At 38.6% G+C, this 22,677-nt stretch overlaps 1 protein-coding gene across 4 annotated transcripts in view; it reads right to left on the reverse strand.

Moving 5' to 3' along the window:
- Positions 1–22,677, reverse strand: part of Rnf19a (ring finger protein 19A, RBR E3 ubiquitin protein ligase) — a 43,705-nt gene that overhangs the window by 9,763 nt on the left and 11,265 nt on the right. For 3 of the 4 annotated variants that reach the window (XM_028766414.1, XM_028766406.1, XM_028766430.1), the window contains exons 2-5: positions 15,984–16,746; positions 10,536–10,744; positions 4,342–4,486; positions 3,359–3,521 (exon numbers count right to left, since the gene is read on the reverse strand). In XM_028766414.1, coding sequence (XP_028622247.1) covers positions 3,359–3,521; positions 4,342–4,486; positions 10,536–10,744; positions 15,984–16,657 — 1,191 coding nt within the window. In that variant the 5' untranslated portion in view covers positions 16,658–16,746. Of the gene's footprint in view, positions 1–3,358; positions 3,522–4,341; positions 4,487–10,535; positions 10,745–15,983; positions 16,747–21,113; positions 21,131–22,677 lie in introns of those variants that run through there. The other variant, XM_028766421.1, reaches the window with a different exon arrangement.

Below are 22,677 nucleotides of genomic sequence, written 5' to 3' on the forward strand. Positions count from 1 at the left end.
TGGACTTACTAGGTTTGCTGAGCTGATACAATCCCAAACATCACAGAATATCATTTAAAGGAAACACTAGTACATCAACTTGCCCTTTAGGTGCATCTATGAACACCAACAGACACTTTACATTTTTTGTGATACAGGGTCTTGCACTACAGACTAGGCTGGCCTGTAATTGCTACAATCCTGGTTTAGCGTCCCAAGTACTGGAGTTACAGGCTGACTGCCATTCTAAAAATTTTTGGTCAACATGTACAGTCTATCTCTTTCCCTTCTACTTCTAAGTAGCTAAATATATAGTTTTGCTTTCAATAAAAATCTTTTTGGTAAACTACATGAAAGGTTATTAAAATAGGCTCCTGTGCTGCTTAGTGTTTTGTCAACTTGACATAAGCTAGAATCATTTGAGAAGAGGGAACCTTAACAGAGAAAATGCCCACAAACGGGGCAGTAGTTTAATCCCAGCACTCCAGAGGCAGAGAAGGTTGATTCCTGAGTTCAAGGGCAGCCTAGTCTACAAAGCAAGTTCCAGGACAGCTAGGACTTCAGAGAAACCCTAAATTAAACAAGAGAGAAGGGGTGAGGAGTGGGGGAAGGAAAACATTCACACTAGATTGACCCATAGGCACGTGTGTGGGACATTTTCTTGATTAATGATTGATGGTTCAGCCTGCTGTAGGTGGCTCACCCCTGGACAAGTGGTCCTGGCTCATATAAGAACACAAGCCAGTAAGCAGAGTTCCTCTAAGGAACGTACTTCAGTTCCTGCCTCCAGGTTCCAAACCCACTTCCTTCCATGACTGACTGTGATCAGGAGGCCTTCACCACCACGTTGCTATTGGTCATGTTGTTTATCACAGCAAGTTCTTATATGGGACATAATTTACTTTTCTTTGCAGTGCTCTGAATCAAACCCAGGCCCTTGCACATGCTGGAGGCTCACCACCATGCTGTGGGCCTAACTCACTGACTTTAGAGGGTTACTTAAGAGCCTTCTAAAATATACACTTAACTTAGAAATATCTATGTTCCTCCTCACCAGTCACCAAGCTACTTTTTTTCATTTTCCTTCTTTTTTTGCTATCCGAGATCTAACAGAGAACCTCGTAAAAGTTAGAAAAAGTACTCTACCAACTATATGCCTTTCTAATTAAAAAATAATGTTGTTTTCCTTCCTTCCTCCCTTCCTCCCTCCCTTCTTTTCTTTCCTTTTCTGTTTTCTTTTTTTTTTGAGGGGGGATATTTTCAGGGTTAGAAGAGATAGCCCAGCAGTTAATAGTATATTGTGCTCTTGCAGAAATGCAAGTTTGATTATCAGCACCTAAATGGCAGCTGATAACTGTCTGTAACTCTTGTTCTGGGGGATCTCGCGCTGCCTTCTGGCTTCTGCAACACCAGGCACACACATGGTACACAGGCCCTCATATCAATGAAGTAAATGGAGCTGTCTTATAGAAGAAGATCATTCTTATCCTAAGTTTAGTAGCACAATGGAAAAACAGAATTAAAGGACACAATGGTAAGTTTGATTCAACTTAAGTACTTTCTAACAACAGTGGCTGTGCTGGCTAGTCATGTGAACTCGACACAAGCTGGAGTCATCTGAGAGGAGGGACCCTCAACTGAGAAGATGCCTCCATAAGATCCAGCTCTAAGCACTTTCTTAATCAGTGATTGATGGGGCCCATGCCATGGTGGGTGGTGCTGTATCTGGACTGGTGGCCCTAGGTTCTATAAGAAAGCAGGCTGAGCAAGCCATGGGGAGCAAGCCAGTAAGCAGCACCCCTAGCCTCTGCATCAGCTCCTTCTCCAGGTCCCTAACCTGTCTGAGTTCCCATTCTTGCTTTTTTCAGTGACAGAATACAATGTAAAAGTATAAGCCCAATAAACATTTCCTTCCTTATTTGCTTTTTTTGGTCATGGTGTTTTATTGCAGCAACAGAAACCCAAGCTAAGACAGCAGCCATTTGGCAATAGCATGGACTCCCTCTCTTGAGTTAGTACTTTTTGTCAGGACTGGGTGCCCAACAGCTAGACTGAAATTTATGAGGGACTTCATATACAGATTTACCTGGACTCAAATCCCTGTTCCACCCCTTTCTATGTAATTAGAAATCAATTATATAATCTTTTCTAAACCAGGAGATGGTTCAGAGGGTAACAGTTTTGCTGTCAAGCCTGATGACCTGAGTGTGACCCCTGAACAACAGAGTTGAAGCAGAAAGCCAACTCTAGCAAGTTGTCCTCTAAGCTCTACTCAGGGGCTCACACACATACCATAAACAAGTAAATGTAAACCTCGTTATTTCAACACACAGATTAGGGTGCTACAGCATGAGGATTAATCACTGGCTGAGTGTGGTGAGACACACCTTTCCTTTGGGAGGCAGAGGCAGGCTGATCTCTGCATTCCAGGCTAGCCAGGACTATATAGTAACTACACAGTGATATCCCTCCACCGCATCCCCTCCCTCATAAAGTTTGGACTTTTCAACTGTTCCCCTATGAAAACTGTTTTCTCTGTTCTAATTAGGTAAGGATCACATAATTTCTTGACATTCAATTAATTTAACAGAGATGGCAACAGACTTCTTAGTACTTCATAAATTATTTCATTAGCTCTTCAAAAAAATTACTTAGCTAATGACATGTAATTCAACATTTGTAGGACAGTGGTAAGGATTAGCAAATATTGGCATTTGGATTTCCAGCAAAGACTGTTATAACTTGTAAACTTTATTTACTAATAGCAGTAATATAATAAAGGTGGTAAAAGCTTTGAATTGAAGACTAACGAATTAAAGAACTGGTTAACTACTCTTTGCTTGAGGGCGTGTATTTCTTAGCCATTAATTTCTATCTTAAAGATCTCACAGAGATAACTTTACAAGGATATACCCGAGAAAACAATGTCAATTATCCTTCAAAACTTCATACCACACATTCAAACTATAGTGCAGATTGTAACAATTTTAAATGAAGGTTGTTTTTAATACACACATATTAGCTTACAAAACACTTGAGTTTACTGTATAAAACAGGGCCTTTTGTTAGTTTATTTATTTGCTTATTTTTGAGACATGTGGGTTGGCCTCAAGTTTCCTATATCCTGAAGATGGCTTTGAACTTCGGATCCTTCTGCTTCTACTTCCTGAATGTTGGAATTACAAGTATGGGCTACCTCACCCAGTTTATGTAGTGCCAGAAAACAATCCAGGACTTCACCATGAAAAATTCTACCAACAGAATTATATATGCCCAGACCAAAACATTCATAATAAAGAATTTAAAACCAAATTCTGTGTTCAAAAACAAAGAGCCTTCATTACTAAGAAGACACAAACAGTTTAGAGTAAGCACATACCTTGCGGCCCACGTACACAGGAATGCCAATGATCATGGCTGGGATGGCAATGCCAGCTATGAGAGCGATCCCCACGGGAGCACCAACAAGGGTTCCCAGCTGCCACAGGATTTTCTTCTTTCGGCTCCAGGGTTTCTTCCCCCAAAAAGTACAACCTGAGGGACTGAGAGGGGATTATACAATAGCTGTTAGGAACTAGCAGGACAAATAACTACAAACCATCAAAGCAACAACTGCAGCAAGGACTGCCTCTCATACTTAATTACCCCTTCCTCTTTTTTACTTTGGGTTCATTTAAAAGCCAAAAGATTAGAGAAAGATCCACTTTAAGTTACAAAAACAGGATATTGCTAATTATGATTTAAAATTTATCCCTTGTTCTCCATGACCTTCAAAACCTCAGTTTCTGAAGAATATACTGATGATGTAAAATAAAATAGACTCATTTAACCTCCATCTTAGGCACACAATTATGAATTTATATCATAAATTCACCTTGGGACAGGCAGTGGTAGCCCACGGCTTTAATCCTGACACTTAGGAGGCAGAGACAAGTGGATATCTGTGAATTCAAAGCCAGCCTGGTCTTCAGAGCGAGTTCTAGGATAGCTATACAGAGAAGCCCTGCCTCAAAAGCCAATTTAATTAATTAACTAAGTAATTAATTAACCAACCAACCTTGGGGGCCTAAATGAGACAATTTTTTAATAAAAATATTAAGAGCTGGATTAATTGCATAGAGTAGCAAATATTAGTATCAAAGTTCAACAATAACAACGGGAAAGCAAAAGAACTTTTATCTCCTATCTTTATTAGTTCTAAGTTATTTAAGTATAATTTGTTAGCTTTTAAGCTTATATAAGCAAGAATAAAATCCATCTCCTTATGTAGCTTATAAATCTTAGGAGTAAAATTACTTAGGTTAATACTGTTTTCAAAACAAAAACTCTGATATACAGCGTAAAGTCTATTCATAAGCTTACCTTAGATAATGTAAATCAGAGATTTCTTTCATACACAACCAACAAAACTCACAACCACAGACAGCACATGTCATATGATTGCAACTGCCATCATTCATCTTTATTATGTAAGCAGCACATCGTGGGCACGGCTTTATGTCATCAGCTGTAAGGAACAAAGAGACAAAAAAACAGAAAGCAGTCATAACACTACCCAACAAATCTTTGCAATTACAGTTCATTAAATGGCAATTTTAGACTGTTGGTTTTGGCATGAAAAAAATATACTTCGTATTAAATTTTCGGGTTGTAAACATTTTTTCAAACATTGTCGCAAAACAATGAGAACAAAGAATAAAGACAAAAGGGAGTTCAGAACTGTATGTTACTCTTTCAGTAAGAAGGCACTATTAGGAAGTGGCCACTGTATACAAGGCACTGTACACGATCCCTGGGAACTCCCCTTTGCCTTGCAATAACAACAACTAAGAACACTATAAATCATAGAGAACAGCTTCCGAATAAATGCAACCATTCTTATCCTCATGACCACTAGTGAGCAGTCTTTGTCTTTTCTGTTCATTATTGAAGTTCATTATAAAAGTATACTCTTAACGTGTTACAGAATGCACAATAGTCCCAAGTTAAAACTCCAGTGGTAGATAACCTTAGCATCAACAAAGGGTAAGAGCTGCACCACCATTTTGAATTCTAGCTGTTCGTTAAGTAGCAACCTGTAGTTATCTAATGGTTTCCATTCTCCAGCTATATTCTCTATCCTGTATGCAGTTCAGAGAGTGTGTTTACAATGCCAACCACTGAGTTGAAGTACTTGTTCCACGCCATTATTTTTTTAAGAATTATTTATGTACATGAGTACACTGGAGCTGTCTTCAGACATACACACCAGAAGATCCCATGGGATCCCATTACAGATGGTTGTGAGCCACCATGTGGTTGCCGGGAATTGAACTCAGGACCTCTACAAGAACAGTAATCACTGAGCCATCTCTTCAGCCCATGCTATTACTTTTAAAACATTAAACTAATATTCTATTTTCCTTTCTACAAGTTTTATGTTCAATTTTTAACTGCTTTATCAAAGAGTTCAAGTTTTTAGCGTTTCTTGTAAGGCTGAAGCTGTTTATTACTTAAAAATTAGTAAGGCTCACATTAGTATTTTAATAATTCAAGCTATTTTGAGCAAACCAATGGCTTTAAGCAGCCAAAAACAAAGATAAATGATTAATTTCTAGAATATAAAAAGCATTTATAGATTATGATTTAAATGACTCCAAGAACATAACATTTGCATTATAAATTTTAAACACAGGATAAGAAAAAAAGCTGGCTTTTATACCTAAGACATCATATATTTCAAAAAGATATGCTACTCCTATCTGTTTAAGCAGCAACAAACACAAAATGTAATGTTAGTAAACATTATGAAACTATTTTTTGATTTCTTTGAGGGTAGGGTAACTACTACATAGTTCTAGAGTGTGAAGTTTGTATGTAGCAATGTTGTGTCAGAATATGAGAAAGCTGAACATAGACATGCCTGAACCAAAATCCCTGATTTACCTGGCATGATACCATTAGTTTTATTTAGCTATAAAAGAACTTTGGTTATTTCAACAGATAACCAAATTCAAGCCAAACTGATACAAACTTTGCAGAATTTGCTAGTTATGACAGCAAGGCATTCCAGTGTAACATGGTTACATACAATCTCCCATGGTGACTATTTGGAGAAAGCCCAATATTTGCTTAGCTAACTGATTTGCAATGTTCATTTTAAAAAATAACCAAAGCCATTTCAGTGTTCCTTCTTGATTTAATGATGGTTCAGACAAGCTCAAATCTCTAGCAGATTTCTGTGCTGTTTCTGTATCTAACATTCTAAGAATGCGTATGAGCCAGAAATGCTGCAACCTCATAGACATAAGCATTGTCAGTGTCTTCATTTTAAGATGGGACAAGTGCCTTGCTCAGGTCACACAGAGGAAGAGGAGACTGGAGTCCATTCTATTACTGTACATGTCTGTGTGTCCTGAGAACAAAAAATACCTCCCCAGTCAGAGGAAAGTAATACTGTTATTTCCAAGGCAAACATCCAATGGTTACTGCTAAGTCTCCAGGAACAGATCCTCCATAAATTCCTTCTCGATCCCTATGTATAATTATTATAATTATTGCTAATGCCTTTGCATTCTGCCTCAAATCTTTAGGAAAGGAAATACAAAGAAACCAGTAAGCAAATAAGAAGGAAAACTCAAGTAAATTATAAAAAATACTAAACTCATAGTAAAGCGTAAGAAACTTTTTCTCAAGCAGGATAAAGTATATGACAATCTCACAACATATTACTGGATGGTACAAATATGTATTACTGGTTGGTAGGAATATATTATTTTTCTTTTCTTCTTACGAATTTTTATATTCTTGAAAATTTTCTGTTGTAACTATTGACAAAATGTTTCCTAGGGATTAAAATTGCAATATGCAAAGACAATTCTACTAACAGGTAATATTACCTGTTATATATTTGACTGTTTATAGAACATTAAGTTTGGGTTTGCTGGCTTTTTTTTTTTTTTTTTCCGAGACAGGGTTTCTCTGTGTAGCCCTGGCTGTCCTGGAACTCACTCTGTAGACCAGGCTAGCCTCGAACTCTCGAACTCAGAGATCCGCCTGCCTCTGCCTCCCAAGTGCTGGGATTAAAGCCGTGCGCCACCACCGCCCGGCGGCTTTTTTTTTTTTTTAAGTTTATGAGATGCACGTTTACAAACAGATCCTTAGGTAACTAAATTTCCTGTCCAAAGACACCAAGATGTTCTATGTGTCGTCCTAAATAAGTAAGGTATGATTTTTATGCCCTTACTCCTAGGTTGAACATATTCCAAATTACTATTTACTAAATGTTTTTACAACTTTTGTATGCCATGCATTTATGAGTAATACAGACTATACTCAGTGGTCTATCATGTAAACAGTCAGGTGGCTCTTTTTTTGTTGTCACTGACAGAAAAATCTTTCCAATCTTAGACCCACTTTCTGTGTTTATTAAACAGGAATATATCAAGAGTAAAGGTTCTATAACAGAAACATAAGACCCCTTTTGTTATTGTTGTTTTTCAAGTCAGGATTTCTCTGTGTAGCCTCGGCTATCCTGGAACTATCTCTGTAAACCAGGCTGGCCTTGAACTCACAGAGATACATCTGCCTTTGCTTTCCAAGTGCTGGGATTAAAGGTGATGGCACGCACCATCACCATTTGGCTAACATGTGAAGGGAAAATGAGTAATAATGGTAAATGAATACTAAAAATCACCAAGCAAAAAGCAGGGCTCTTCCATGGCCTCTCCATCAGCTCCTGCCTCCAAGTTCCTACCCTGTTTGAGTTCCTGTCCTGACTTCCTTTTGTGGTGAACTGCAATATGGAAGTGTAAGCTGAATAAACCTTTTCCCCTCCAACTTGCTGTTTGGTCATGGTGTTTTATCACAGCAACAGAAACCCTAACTTAACTAAGACAAGTTGGTACCAGAATAATGAGGGATTGCTGTGACAGCCCTGACCATGTTCTGGGGAGGACCATGAAAGGACTTTGGAAGTTGGGGTTAAACAAGCCACTGAATATTAAGAGCTCAGTGAGAAGTCTTTAGGAGCTTGGGGGATAAGAATGTTGAGAGCAATGCAGAAGATGGAGGTCTGGTTTATTTATGGAGCTTCAGAGGGAAGATTAAAGGTAGTGTCAGAGTCATTTGCCATTTTGGATTAAGATTCTGCCACTCTGGTCAGCTGGGGCTGTAGAGTCTGCTGCAATTACCAAGAGCCCAGCAGCACTGAGATGAGACCTTTGAGAACTAGGACAACTGACGCTGGTGAGCTGGAGCTAAATTAGCCGTGATTAACAAGAGCCCAGCACCACTGAGATGAAATCTGGGAAGTGTTTCCTGAGAACACAGAGAAGCTGTGTTCCAGAGGAGGCCAAGGTTGGACCTCAAGTGCTGGCACCCAAGCTTGGCAGTGTAATAAGAGTCACCCAGGTAGCACTGGGTTTGAAGGCATGAAGGGGCCATGAAGAGCAGTTGAAGTTTGCCACTGTAAGAGGCTAGGAGAGGCCACTGGAGAGGGTACAGCCTCAGTGTCAAATTGAAGACCCAGGACTGTAGGGGGTCATGTAAAGAAGCTGAGGTTTGGTACCATAAAGAGAGCCTGTCAGAGGGTGTCTGTCAAAGTGTGGCCTAGCTTCAGCTTAAGACCCCAGTGGTTTGGAGATGCCAGTACTGTGGGATGACCACGAAGAACAGCCCCAGCAGTGGAGTGGAGCCAGCCAGAGCCTAGAAGACAAGCTGTATGTGCTGGAGAGGGCAGAGACAGAATGGTGACCTGAGCCCTTTGTAGTCCAGAAGATCATGAGTGGATCCCAGACACGGGATGGTTGGAATTTGGTTTTGCTTTGATTTGATTGTGACTATGTCCTGATTTTCCCCTCTTGAAGTAGGAAAGTATTTGGTTAATTTTTTTTTTCTTTTACTGGAGCCCACTACTGAGAGAGTTTGGATTTTAAAAGAGTTTGTTCTAAACGGATTGAAACTTTTTGTTTCTTCTCTCATAGATTTATTTAGACTTCCCGAAGTCTCTCCCTACAACTCTCTTCTCCCCCAGAGGCAACCCCCTCTGTCTCTGCTCAGAAAAGAACAGACTTCCCAGGGACATCAACTGAACACAGCATAACAAACTACAGTAAGACTAGGCACATACCATCACATCAAGGTAGGAAGAGACAACCCAGTAGGAGGAAAAGTGTCCCACAGTGATCAAAAGAGTCAGAGACAGGCCCCACTTCCACTGTTAGGAATTCCACAAGAACACCAAGCTATTTACCCATAACATATATGTAGAGGATGTATGTAGGTCGGACCCCTAAAGGCTCCCTGGTCTCTGTGAGCCCCCATGAGTCCCAGTCAGTTGATTCTGTGGTATCCCTGACCGCTCTGGTTCTTCCAATCCTTCCTCCCCGTCCTCCACAGGACTCCCCTAGCTCCACGTAATGTCTGGCTGTGAGACTCTGCATCTGCTCCTATCAGTTGCTGGATGATGTCTCTCTGGTCTCTCTGATGAGGAGTATGCTGGGCTCTGAACCCAGAACACTCTGTGGGCAAGACAAACTGTAGATCAAAGATTTTTAAGATGGGTTGGTGAGGAACTGAAATTTTAATGTGTTTGAATTTATAAACAGTGTAGGACTTTTAAAGTTATTTATGTTTTTAATGTACAATCTTGGGGCTAAATATGAAAGGAAAGTTTGTAGCTTAATAGTGATATATTTGTGTGTCAAGTTAACAAGGGGTCAGTTATACTGGCTGATTTTGTATGTAAACTTGATACCAGTTAGTCATTACAGTGAAAAGAGCCTCAGGTGAGGAAATCCCTCCATGAGCTCCAGCTGTAAGGCATTTTCTCAATTAGTGATCAATGGGGTACAGCCCAACCCACTGTGGGTGGGGCAATCCCTGGGCTGGTAGTCCTGGCTTTCTATAAAAAAATAGGTTGAAAGTCCTAAGGAACAAGCCAGTAAGCAGCATCCCTCCATGGCCTCTGCATCAGCTCCTTCCTCTAGGTTCCTGTCCTAACTTCCATTGGTAATGAACAGCAATGTGGAAGCATAAAGTGAATAAACCCTTTTCTATGTGTCAAATAACTCTTTCTCTCTCTCTCTCTCTCTCTCTCTCTCTCTCTCTCTCTCTCTTTCTTTTTCTCCCTCCTTCCCTTCCTTCCTCCCTCCCTCTCTCTAAGATCAGATAGGGACTAGGCAAAGGGCTCAGTGAGGAAAACGCTTTCTTCATATGCATGAAGATCAAAGTTTGAATCCCCAGAAACCACACACAGCCAGACACATATTAAGTGTACACACATCTTCAATCCCTTTGCATCTAGCATCTCCTATGCTGAGACGGAGGCAGGGACAAGGGACTCCTAGCTCACAGGCCAGTGCTACTCATAACACAGCAAGAAAAAACAAGACACCCTGTTTAAGACAAGCAAAAGGTGAGGAACAACACCCACATTATCCTCTGATCTCCACTTATTTGCCTACTTACACACACACACACACACACACACACACACACACACACACACAGAGAGAGAGAGAGAGAGAGAGAGAGAGAGAGAGAGAGAGAGAGAGAGAGAAACACAGACGCAATACCTGCTGCTCCAGACTCCTGGCTGTAACTAATAGATGAGGACCGTATAGTTCTTAAGCGTAAACTCTGTGCTCTCTCCTGACGAGCCGCATCACAGGTCTGATTTGGGTGCCACATTTGTTTACAGTGGTAGCAAAACTCTGTTCCACAGCCTTCTCGCCCACAAGTTAATTTTGGACAGCTGGCACATCCAAATGCTATCACAGCGTATCTTGAAAGAAAAGGAAAATGATTTAAAATGTGACAGAAAACAAAAGCAACTCAGTAAAAATTGAAAAGAATCTAATTAAAATGCTCAGAAAACACTTTTCATTTATGCAATAATAAGAAATCATAAACCACTACAATCTAATCAACATGAAAATAAGAAAAAAATGACAGCTTATAAATGAAATATATAAATATCTTTTAAAAATTCTAAATTCTTCACTTTTGAATTTTAGCCAGGTGTGGGTGGGGTACACGTCTTTAATTCTAGCACTCAGAGGCAGAGGCTGGCAGATCTTTGTGAGTTCAAGGCCAGCCTGGTCTACATAGTGTGTTACAGGACAGCCAGGACTGTATGGGAAGATCCTGTCTCAACAAACAAATCAATAACAAAACCAATAGCAGTGTCACATAACAACTTCATGGACTTTTATTGGAAATGAAATAGACTTGGGGGGGTGGGGTTGAATAAAGATGGCGAGTACATTTACAACTGGCCTTGATGCCAATCTCTGAGTAAATATTTTTGATATTTAAAATTTTTAAACTTAAATTTGGGTACTGTTAAGACATTTGTCCCAGAGAAGTTAAATTTTCTTCACATCAACTTTCATAGCAGATGTGTTCATAATAGCCAAAACTGAAAAGGGCCCAGATGTCCATCAACCAGCATATGATAAGACTGTCATGCACACCACAGACTACTATGCAAGAATCAAAACAAATGACTGACAGAAGGAACAAGATGCAATCTCTGGGAGATTACATTGAGTTTTTAAAAAATGGTCAATTTTAGAAAGTTACAAACTGCACTCCTCTATATCTGTAACACTTGGAAAGACAAAGCTTGGAAAGTGGATGAATGGCTACCAGGACTCAAGGGAGAGAGTGGGAGGGAAGTAAACACTTAGAACAACATGAGGGATTATTGCTTTTGTTAAAAAACTGGGCTTTTTGCTTGATTGTTTTGTTTTAAATTTGAGACAGGGTCTTACTAAATTGCTGCCTCTGAACTTGCTATTAGTCAGGCAGACCTTGAACATATGATCCTGCCTCAGCATCCTAGTGAACTGGTAGTGTAAGGCATCAACAGCTGGCTATAACTGGCAGCATAAAAGATTGTGATATCCTTGACTGTGATGGTAGGCATACAAACTACACCTGACACAAAATTCTATGTAACTAAATCCAACTCACAGAATTAGCTAGTACACACAAAAAGGGAAATCTGGGTAAAACCGACAGACTGTGTGTGGTGATCTGAATGGAACATGCTCCCCCACCCCACACAGCACTTGAGTGCTTAGTGCCATCTGCAGGACTGTTTGGGAAGGGTTAGGACTTGTGGTCTTGCTAGAGGAAGCATGTCACTGGGGGTGGGCTTTAAGGTTTCAAAAGCCATGTGACAGTCCCCTTTTGCTCTCTGCCTGCTGCTTGCCAGCTCTCTGCAGTTCCTTCCACCACGACTGCTGCTGCTGTGCTCCCCACTATGATGGGGATGGACTCATCCTTGGGCACCATGTTTTATCATATAACACACCGAATCTCTGCCAATATCCTTCTATGGCAGAAGTGATGACCACACGTGAGACTGTTCTACAGCTCTGTAAAATGGTAACGGGGGAGAGGAACAGACTATGATACATGGAAGCAGCTCTATTCCTATAGGTGCACATAGGTAAAACATACAAATCAACTGTCAACACTCAGAGCTTTCTAGTTCTCACTGAAAGCAACATCAAATAAGTCTATCATTTAAGTTTTTGTTCTGTTTGTTTTTAAAATACCAAACATTTCCTGGAAAGTTAGGGGCTTTTGATGTTCCTCTTGTTACTGGCAACAAATTTAAGTAATAATCATAACTAAGATTGTATTAAATTTCAAGACCATCTGCATAACTGTACAAGACTTGAAGACACAGGGCATTCCCTGTCTTCTGATTTACTGCTTCCTTATTCAGCCCATTCTTCACATTCAACGTTTTCACCTTAAATTTTATTTTACTTCTGGGAGAATTTGTTGAAATAATACAGAATTAATGGCAATTTAAATTAAAAGGGGGAATTTAGCATAATTTCATTTCCCTGGATTCTAAGATAACCAATGAGAGGCTAGAGCGATGAGTCGGCAGTTAAGAGCACTGCTTCTCTTACAGAGGAACTGGGTTACATTTCCAGCACTCACATCCATAAAGCACTTCGCAATGGTCAGTGCCTCCAAGCACAGGGATCAATGCCCTCTTCTGGCCTCCATGGGCCCTACATACATGGCATCGTATCCAAGTGGTACACAGACTTACATGCAGGCAAAACACTCACACACATAAATATAATACTTAAGTTGGGTTTTTTTTTTTTTTTTTTTAAAGAATAGCTAGCTAATTCACTGTAGTCTCAGAGGCGGTCCAAAGAATCTACATTTTATTTTCAACTCTAAACTATCTATGATTTAAAGTCAAGTTTTTATATAAAAACAGTAATGTCAGTGAAAAGTTAAAGACATTTATTCTAAACCTCTTCCATATCTTATCTTTTATTACAGAAATGGAAGAGGCTAGAAGAGGAGCAGAATGGGAGATCAGGAGGGAGGCTAACGCTAAGACAGCCATTCTGTGGATCTGTTCATAAAATGGCAGCATCAAGGGTTAGAAATATGGCTCAATGGTTAAGAGCACCATCTTGCAAGGACCCACACTGGATTCTCAAATCCATTTCACATGGTGCTCAAATTATGCATACAAATTTTATGTTAGTGGTAAAGTTTTCTGTACAGTACCAGTAACACTTATAACATTACCAGCTACATATAAAATATGCTCTTACTGTCTAGAGAGTCAGTGCAAACGATAATGTAAGAATAAAGGAATCCTAGCTAGTTTTCTGTCCTCTGTGGTTAAGTCTGTTGACAATCATCAACACCAACTTACTCTAGATCCAAATTAATGAAGGAGAATTCTTTACTAAATTTACATAATCATCATAAATGCTTTTTCCTTATTTTTTCTTTGGTGTTCATCTCTCTATTGTAAGGTGTATTCAGTTTTAATACATAATGTGGCAAGAGAGTAAATAATCCATGTATATTTTCTTGTTATTTTTTTTCCTTTTATAACTACCTCTACTCTCTTATTTTGTTACGGGTCTCTTAGATTTAACTGTCCCAGTTAATGTTGACCAGTTTCTAACATTTCATTAAATAACTTGTATTTTGGGGTTCCATGAAGGATACACAGAAAACCACATTCTTCTTCTTCTACATGACATATACAAGACTCATTTCTCTGTGTTTTACAGTAGCATTAGATGTAATGATTCTTAGAAAGGTACTTTTAGGTAAATTGTTTGCCCACCTTAAAATCTAATTACAGAAGAATGATTTGCGAATCATTGTACCTACCAGTAAAAATATTGTGAAAATTGGTCCATAGGCTCAGGAGTGATACAATCAACAATCACATTTAAGCTGTTTGTTTAAACAGGATACAGTCTCTTGCTCAAGTTATCTGAAAGTTATAGACTTAATCCTATTTTTCTAGACACAGAGTATAACTCATCGTAGATCCCGGAGTTTGGTTCTACCATTATACTCGGAAGTTCAGCTAGCCTTGGTCCAGTTTAAGAGTTACCTTCTTTTTACATATATACGTACATACTTACTTAATTTTATTTTTGAGGCAGGGTCTTATACAGTCCTGGGTGGCTTTGAATCTACTATGTAGCTGAAGATGACCTTAAATTTCTGACTGTCCTGCTCCATTTCCTAAGTGCTAAAATTATAGGCATGCACCAACATACTCACTTTATATGGTGCTGGAGGTTAGACCCAGGACCTCATACATACTAGGAAAGCACTTTGCCTACTTAACTACATACACCCTTAACCCTATATATAGTATCTTTAATGTAAGATTTTGTTGTAATAGACATTCTTTAGTATCAGAAAACATAATTCAAATCTTATACTAGACTGTATCTGAGTTTTATACAATTAATGAATCATGAACTATTAAATAAGTTTTTTAAAGCTTTATATCACACAGTAACCATTGGTAGATAATTGTGTGTTCACAGATTTGCCAAAATATGCAACTTTCCTCATTTAAAATTAGGGAATATAGACTATATACAATCTGAAAATTTATTCAACAAGTTCTTGAAAATTAGTTTGATTCAGGCAATGAATTTTGAAACCATAATTTGCTAAATTCACATCATAGCTTTCCTGGACCTATATAATGAAATGATATAGGAATTCAGGGTTTTCATACTCTATTTATATAATGCATGGTGTACTACTGGTATGTTACATTTTACTATTCATGGCTTTTACTATTTAGTAGTCTTGTATGTGTGTGTATGTGGTAAGTGTAGGATATGCACACACACACACAGAATTTGGAGGCACATGCATGGGGATTAAGAGGCTGATACTAGCTGTCTTCATTCAATAACTATTTAATTTAGCTAGACTGGCTGGAGGACGACCTTCAAGAATCCACCTGTCTCTGCTGGCCTCCTAGCACTGAGGTTACAGGTATGTCCACCATGCCTAGCTTTTTTTTTTAACATGGATTCTGGTGATACAGACTCAGATCTCCATGTTTGCATATCAGTACTTTTGCCAATTGAGCTATCTCCTCCTCATCATTGTAAAAAGAGCATAAAACTGGTTTCTCTTAGTTCTGACAATTGAACAAATGTATGACTTGTAGGCTGCTGTTACACAATAATCAAATACATATGCAAAATTATTTTATTTTAAATGCTGAGAAAATGACATGCCATTTAGAACTTGAGGTAAATGAATTATTTAACTCCTGAGTGGAGCAAATCTTGAGACCTGAAGATGTTTCCATATGGACATGAATATACAGGTCTGTGGTATAAAATGCCTTTCAAAAGGGCCATTTATTTATGACAACAAATAATCCTAATACAAACATTCCGTAATTTCCCCCAATAAAAACTGCCTATGGATAGGGAAATCCTATTTGCTTATACCTTAATTCTGATCCCTACCATTTTAGGAGTTGTCGTCACAAAATGCAAGTGAAAATTTAACAGAGACAATATAAAAACAAGTTAGGATTTCTGACTTTTAATACTTAATATGGCATATACCCAAAATATTTGTTGAGTGGATAAGTTATTTGGTATGTTAAGACTATTCTTTAGACTACAAGAAAATTCTATTTTATCCCCAGAAAAAAACAAATCAGGAAAAGCCAAATGATATGTTCTCACCCACAGTCTGGAGCCGGACACCACCTGCAGTCAGGATCTGCAACAAGCCACCGTCGAAGCATAAATTCTTCATATTTTTCCATTAAGACATCATCACTTAATATCAAGCGAATGTCATGGGGATTAAATCGTTCAGTGCATTCTGGACAACTGATATTAACTCTACTTTCAGAGATTTCTATCCTTAGGTATTGTCGTAAGCAATCCACACAAGATCTATGGTGACATGTCATTATATCAGGAAATCTGTCTTTAGAATGCCGCAAAAGGCACAAAGGACATTCTATAAAGTCTCCAATTTGTTTGCTGATGGAAGTCAATCCATTGTCAGAAGAGGTATTTGTAGAGAAAATGGAGTTCTTATCAGCACACATTTCAGAATGTATACTTTCAATACTTGCAATCCCATCCACCCCGCCATTGAGCTCCCTTGATTTACGTTTGCTGTCCTTCTTCCTCCGAAAGAGAGAGCCTATTGAAATTCTTCTCTTTTTGGGTGCCTTTTTGACAGAAGGCAAGCTCACAGATGAAGCGGAAGATTGAAGATCTCTATCTGAACCCATTTGCTGATGTAAACTCATGTCTAAAATGCTCATCAGAACTGAGTCAGAGTCAATGTTCATACACAGCCCTTCATTATACTTAAAAATAAAACTTATTTCTTGTTCTTGCATTCAGATTAAGTCATGATGTAAAAAAGATCCCACTGGCTTCTTCAGAGAATCTTGAAAAATTTCAAGAGAAGACTGTTGCCACAGATGTCCTAAAAAAACAAACAAAAAAATATATTTTGTGTATATGTTTTTATAATCTTGCAGGTTCTCTGTGAAAAATTTAACATGTTCTATAAGCATTAGCTTAAAAATTAAAGTCATTATTTACAAGAAAATATACAATGAATGCTGGAATAGCAATGAGGACATTCTTTAATCCTAATAAAAGATTTTCTACACTTGAGCTGAAACAATCATTATAAAAGTATAGATGGGGGTGGAGTGGGATAGGGGCTTGTGGAGGGGAACCAGGAAGGGGGATAACATTTGAAATGTAAATAAATAAAAGAACCAATAAAAAAATTTTTAAAAAGTCTTGGATAAACTTTGATTATCTGCCGGGCGGTGGCACATGCCTTTAATCCCAGCACTTGGGAGGCAGAGGCAGGCGGATTTCTGAGTTCGAGAGTTCGAGGCTAGCCTGGTCTACAGAGTGAGTTCCAGGATAGCCAGGGCTACACAGAGAAACTCTGTCTCAAAAAAACAACAACAACAACAAAACAAAAAAAACAAACAAACAAAAAAAACTTTGATTATCTAAGATAATCAAATCAATTAGCTATCACTGACTTAAATGATTCCTCATCACTTTTAATTTGTTTTTAATTGGGAATAAAATGTACATACAAACACAATAAGCTAAGAATAGCTTATATGATAATCTTGAAGAAAAAATTCTGGGTAGAGGGTCTACTACATTCCAGAAACAATCTCTAAAAATTTCAGAATTATGGTTATTACGATGGCAATGGACCAATGGAACAGAATGCAGTCTTTTTAAAACTGTGAATACTACATTTGATTTTTACCAAAGGGAACAATGCTGCGCATCAGAAATGGTCTTCTTAAAATTATTCGAGAGGGGATCAGAAATTTGACCTATGGCTCACCCCATAAAAGTATTTACCCCACAAGCCTAAGTTTTATTCCAGAGATACACACTGTGGAAGAAGAAAACTCCTTCCTCAAAGTTGTCCTCTGAATTCATGCATAGATCATGTCATGTGACCACAGAAACACACAATAATAATAAAGTTTTTTTTTTAAATCAGTTACAGGAAATTCACATATCTAAATATAAAGAACAGACCATTACGAGTGTTCAGCATAAAATAAAAGATAGCTAAATAACAAAAAGCAAGTCAAGAGACTTTCTTGTTAAGTGTTTAAGGAATGGAGAACACATGTCACAAGCAGCTAATAAAAGACCAGTATCCAGAACAGGCAAAGAGCACTTACAAGTACATAAAAATAGACAACCCCAAAGAAAAATGGACAGAGGACATAGCAAGTACTTCACAAAAGCATGTTTAAATGTGCAACATCATTAACTGTCATTACAGCTACAGAGAGAGGCCACTACCCTCCTAGAAGGTGGCTAAAACTAGGAGACTGGTATTTCAGAGGTTGACTCAGAGTGGTGGGGAGTATGGTGCAAAACTGCTTTGTAAACTGTTTAACAACATCTATCAACCTGGAGCACATGGACGCCCAGCAGTTTTACTCCTAAACCAGACCACACACAATAAGCCAGAAACACGTTTTAAAAAATAAGCTTTCTTATTATACGAGTAGATTTTATACAACAATACCAATTTTAAAAAATGTACAATCTGAGAGCTACATAAAGACTCTAGCAGTCATTTTGAGAATTATAACAAACAACCCCCCCCCAAAACAATTCAATAACAATCACAACTAAAAAATAAAAATTCAAACTCAAACATTAGATACCATTTGTGGTCGTTTTAGATTCCAACAAAACTGTAAAGAGTTGATACTAGTACAGTGAAAGAATCACCTCATGTCTTGCACAATGTGGGGGGAGCTAATTTAGCATTATTTATTAAACAGAAATATATTCTTGAGCCCAGGGACCCTATATATAAAGTTCATCCTTTATATATATATTAAGTAGGGATACATATTACAAATAAATATATCTATTGTGGTATAGTTAGTAAAAGGGAGAAAAGAAGCAAAACCACAAAATCTCCATGTAAAAGAAGAAAATAACATTTAAGTATTTGACTGGCACTTAAATGAACAAATTGTAATTTGAATGTAAGCTATGGAAAGACACACAATGCTGAGAAATGGCAACTGCAAAATAGTGGGATACAATTTGTGGTATTCACCTTCTCTCTTAAATTTAAAATGTTCCTCCATGATTTGGCTGCACAGGCCACTTAACAACCACAATACTAAAAGCTATCTGGTAAACGCCCTCACTTAAAAACAAATTCCTATAGGTTTGTCTTCTGTCCCCCAAGTGAAACCATGCTTTGTTTCTCATTATGTTACAGAGGCAGCAAGATATTTTTATTTCCCTAAAAAAAAAATTATTTATTTAGTTAGCTAGTTAGTTAATTCGTTGTGTGGGGGTTGTTTTGTTTTGGGGTTTTTCTATGTGGCCTCACCTGTCCTAGAATTCACTCTGTAGATCAGGCAGGCCTTAAACTCAGAAATCCACCTGCCTCTCCCTCTGGAGTACTGGGATTAAAGGTGTGCACCACTACCACCAGGCTGTTAGTTTTTTTGAGACAAGGTCTCACTATATAGTCCTAGTTGGCCTGGAAATCACTATAGACCAGGTTGGCCTCTAACTAACATATCTACCAGCCTTTGCCTCCCAGGTGCTAGGATTAAAAGCGCGGACAACCATGTGTTAATTAGGTGTATGTTTGTATAACTGTGTGTGTTGGGGATAGGGGGGATGTATGCATGTGTGTTAGTGACCACAGAAGCCAGAAGAGGGCTTCGGATTCCCTGAAGCCTAAGTTACAGTTATATACCGCCTTACATGGGTACTAGGAACACAAGTCTTCTAGAAGAGTAGTAAATACTTTTGGGGGTTTTTTGTGTGTGTGTGTGGTTTTTTTTTTTTTCCCCGAGACAGGGTTTCTCTGTGTAGCCCTGGCTGTCTTGGAACTCACTCTGTAGACCAGGCTAGCCTCGAACTCTCGAACTCAGAAATCCGACTGCCTCTGCCTCCCAAGTGCTGGGATTAAAGGCGTGGGCCACCACCGCCCGGCAGTAAATACTTTTTTAATTGCTGAGTTACCTCTCCAGTCCCAAGACTTATTTTTTTAAAATCCATACAATCTAATGACTATCCTTTGTAGAAATGATCCAAGGGAATTATCTATAAACATGTGACTAAATGGGAATACCTTTTTTACATTAATTGAGAATGCCTGTTTTACATCAAACAAGAACTTTGGTGGACTCTCACAGACCTCTGTGTGCTAAACATTAAAGTTATTACTATTAATAAGACACACATACTTCCCATATGAACTTTAGTGATCTAAAGAAACATTATCCATATACCTATCCTTTATTCATAACATTGGTTGTCTTAAAATATCTCAATTTTCACAAAACACAGACACAGAAATTCTAGCAAATGGTAGCCTAATACAGAATTCACTTTTTTCAAAAATGGGACTCTCTTGCAAAGCCATATGAACAAGATTAGGGAGAAACCTACATAACAGCAAATTCAGAAGATATAGTCAATGTTTCATCCTACCACTCCAGAAGCAGAAACATAAGCAGTCCATTTTTCTTTCCTGAATAATTTGCAATTTAAAAATTTTAGCCACAAATATTTTTCATTATTCTCATTTTACAGATAAAAAAACATTAATTCAGAAATGATCAGACTTGGGGTTTCATCATCAGACTTCCTAGGCATGCGTGCGTGCATCATGTGTGTGTGTGTGTGTGTATGCATGTGTGTGCATACACACACATACTCCAATTACATCAAACATGGTTTAAAAGACTAAATAAGGTCACAGAATTAATATAGAATTCAATATATTAGATCCTAGGTATTGATAGGCATGGTGGCACATGACACACCTTTAATCCTAGCATCGAGGAAGCAGGATAAACCTGGTCTACACAGTGAATTCCAGGAGAGCCAGAGCTACATATATGTAGTGAGGCCTTGTCTCAAAACCAAACCAAACCAAACCAGCCAAACAAACCAAAAAATCCAGGAAGATCCTAGGTGTAGGGCTAGGGAGATGGTTCACTGGATGAGAGCACTTGCTACACAAGCATGTGGACCTGAATTTAGATCTCTATATAGAATGCTAGGTGTGGCTACATGACCTATAATCTCAAACTGGAGCACGGAGAGGTGGAGACAAGATTTCTGGGACTGGCTGGCTTCCAGCCTAACTAAAAAATGGTAAGCTCCAGGTTCCGTACAGACCTTGTCTGTCTCAAGGGAATAAGGCAGAGTGTACACAAAAGAACTTGAATGTCCTCCTCCAACCTCTACATTCAGATGTGGGCACACATGTACCTTCACACACGTACATATATACATGTACACACATACCTCATTAGGTCCTAGATGCTGCCCTTGTGAAGAGGGAATCATCCATACCTTCCCTTTCTGATACCTTCCCTAAACTACTAAATTTCTCAAATGTAGCAGCCCCCAAATAGAGTGGAATAACAGAATTAGCTTCTAAAATTACAGCCTTATATCCATCTAGTACCTTCACTAAACTACACTTTGAGAGTTCTCCCTCTAAATTCAGACTCCCAGCCCTCAAGTTTAGAAAAGTAAGATATTGTCTTTGTTCTCTGGTTTGCTGCTGGACATCCTAACCCAGCTTTCTTCATTGAAAGTGGCTAGCATTACTAAGATATCCTTCTCAGCCACCTCTTCCTGTGGAACCTGACAGCTTTATGATTTAAATCTCTCTCAATCTTCCCCACCCCAGGTGCTTGCACTGTACAGCAAATACTTAACTATTTTAGACTAAGAACAAATGATGAAGAACATAGAAAGATTCCCAGCTGATTTGTTAAGCTACAAAATATTGATACCATGAAGAAAAGCAGCAGCAGTTGGGAAAAAGAACTTAGATTGTATGAGAGCAGGATCTAAATCTACAGACTGAATACAGAAGAGGCTCACCCGGACCAATGTGTGTGAGCAATCAACTAACCCACTGCTGGGCCTGGACAGAGAAAAGGTGAGTCTGCCCTCCACTTGAGCTATGACAGCTATCTTCCTTCTACTCTTGCACATGAGAGACCCTGGTTTCCAAGCCTTTTGAACTCAAGAGCAGGACTTACAGCACTGGTTCCTCTGGTTCTCAAACATTTACACTTGGACTGGAACTATACTAGTTTTTCTCAACTGCTAGCTTGCAGAAACTAGATCATGGTGTATGTTTCTGCCTTCATAACCACATGAGCCAATTCAGGCTTTTAAAACAAAGCCTTTTTGTGTATCTGTAGCATCTGTTGCTCTGGAAAACCCTAATGCATGCAACCTCCATGATATCAATACCTATCTACTTAGTGAGATCCTTCCTCTAAGAATGAAGTATGGACCAGTAACTAAAGATACTAGAAGACTCTGGTTCCTGAGATAGTGAAATGTAAGTAGACCTATATTATATGCTTTCATTTAAAAGTGTCACTTCTCAAACATCAGTTATAAGGAACTCCAGTCAACTGTTAAATAAAGTGAGAAATGTCTCCCTTTCTCATTTAGCACAATTCCAATAAATTACCAACTGCTGTATATACTTTCACTGTCTTAAAAAACCTGGCTAGAGAATTAGCCTTATCAGGAGCAAAGGAACACTGGTGCCCTGTCCTTTTACTGCATGTCAACTGGGAGAAGCAGGTCAGACAGCTTTCCTAACCAGTGCTATACTCTCTCCTCTTGATTCTCTTATCTATCTCGAAGAATGTGTGGAATTGAGAAATTAAATGTAGCCCAGAGGTGGTCAGCTCAGGCTAAGGTAGATGGAGTTCAATACCAGCCTGATCTACATACATAGCTGAATTCCAAGACAACCAGAGATACATTTCTTATTTCAGAAAAGAAAAAACAAGGAAGGAAGGAAGGAAGGAAGGAAGGAAGGAAGGAAGGAAGGAAG

The sequence above is a fragment of the Grammomys surdaster genome, unplaced genomic scaffold, assembly GCF_004785775.1.
Source record: "Grammomys surdaster isolate TR1022 unplaced genomic scaffold, NIH_TR_1.0 63, whole genome shotgun sequence".
NCBI classification, from domain to species: Eukaryota; Metazoa; Chordata; class Mammalia; order Rodentia; family Muridae; genus Grammomys; species Grammomys surdaster.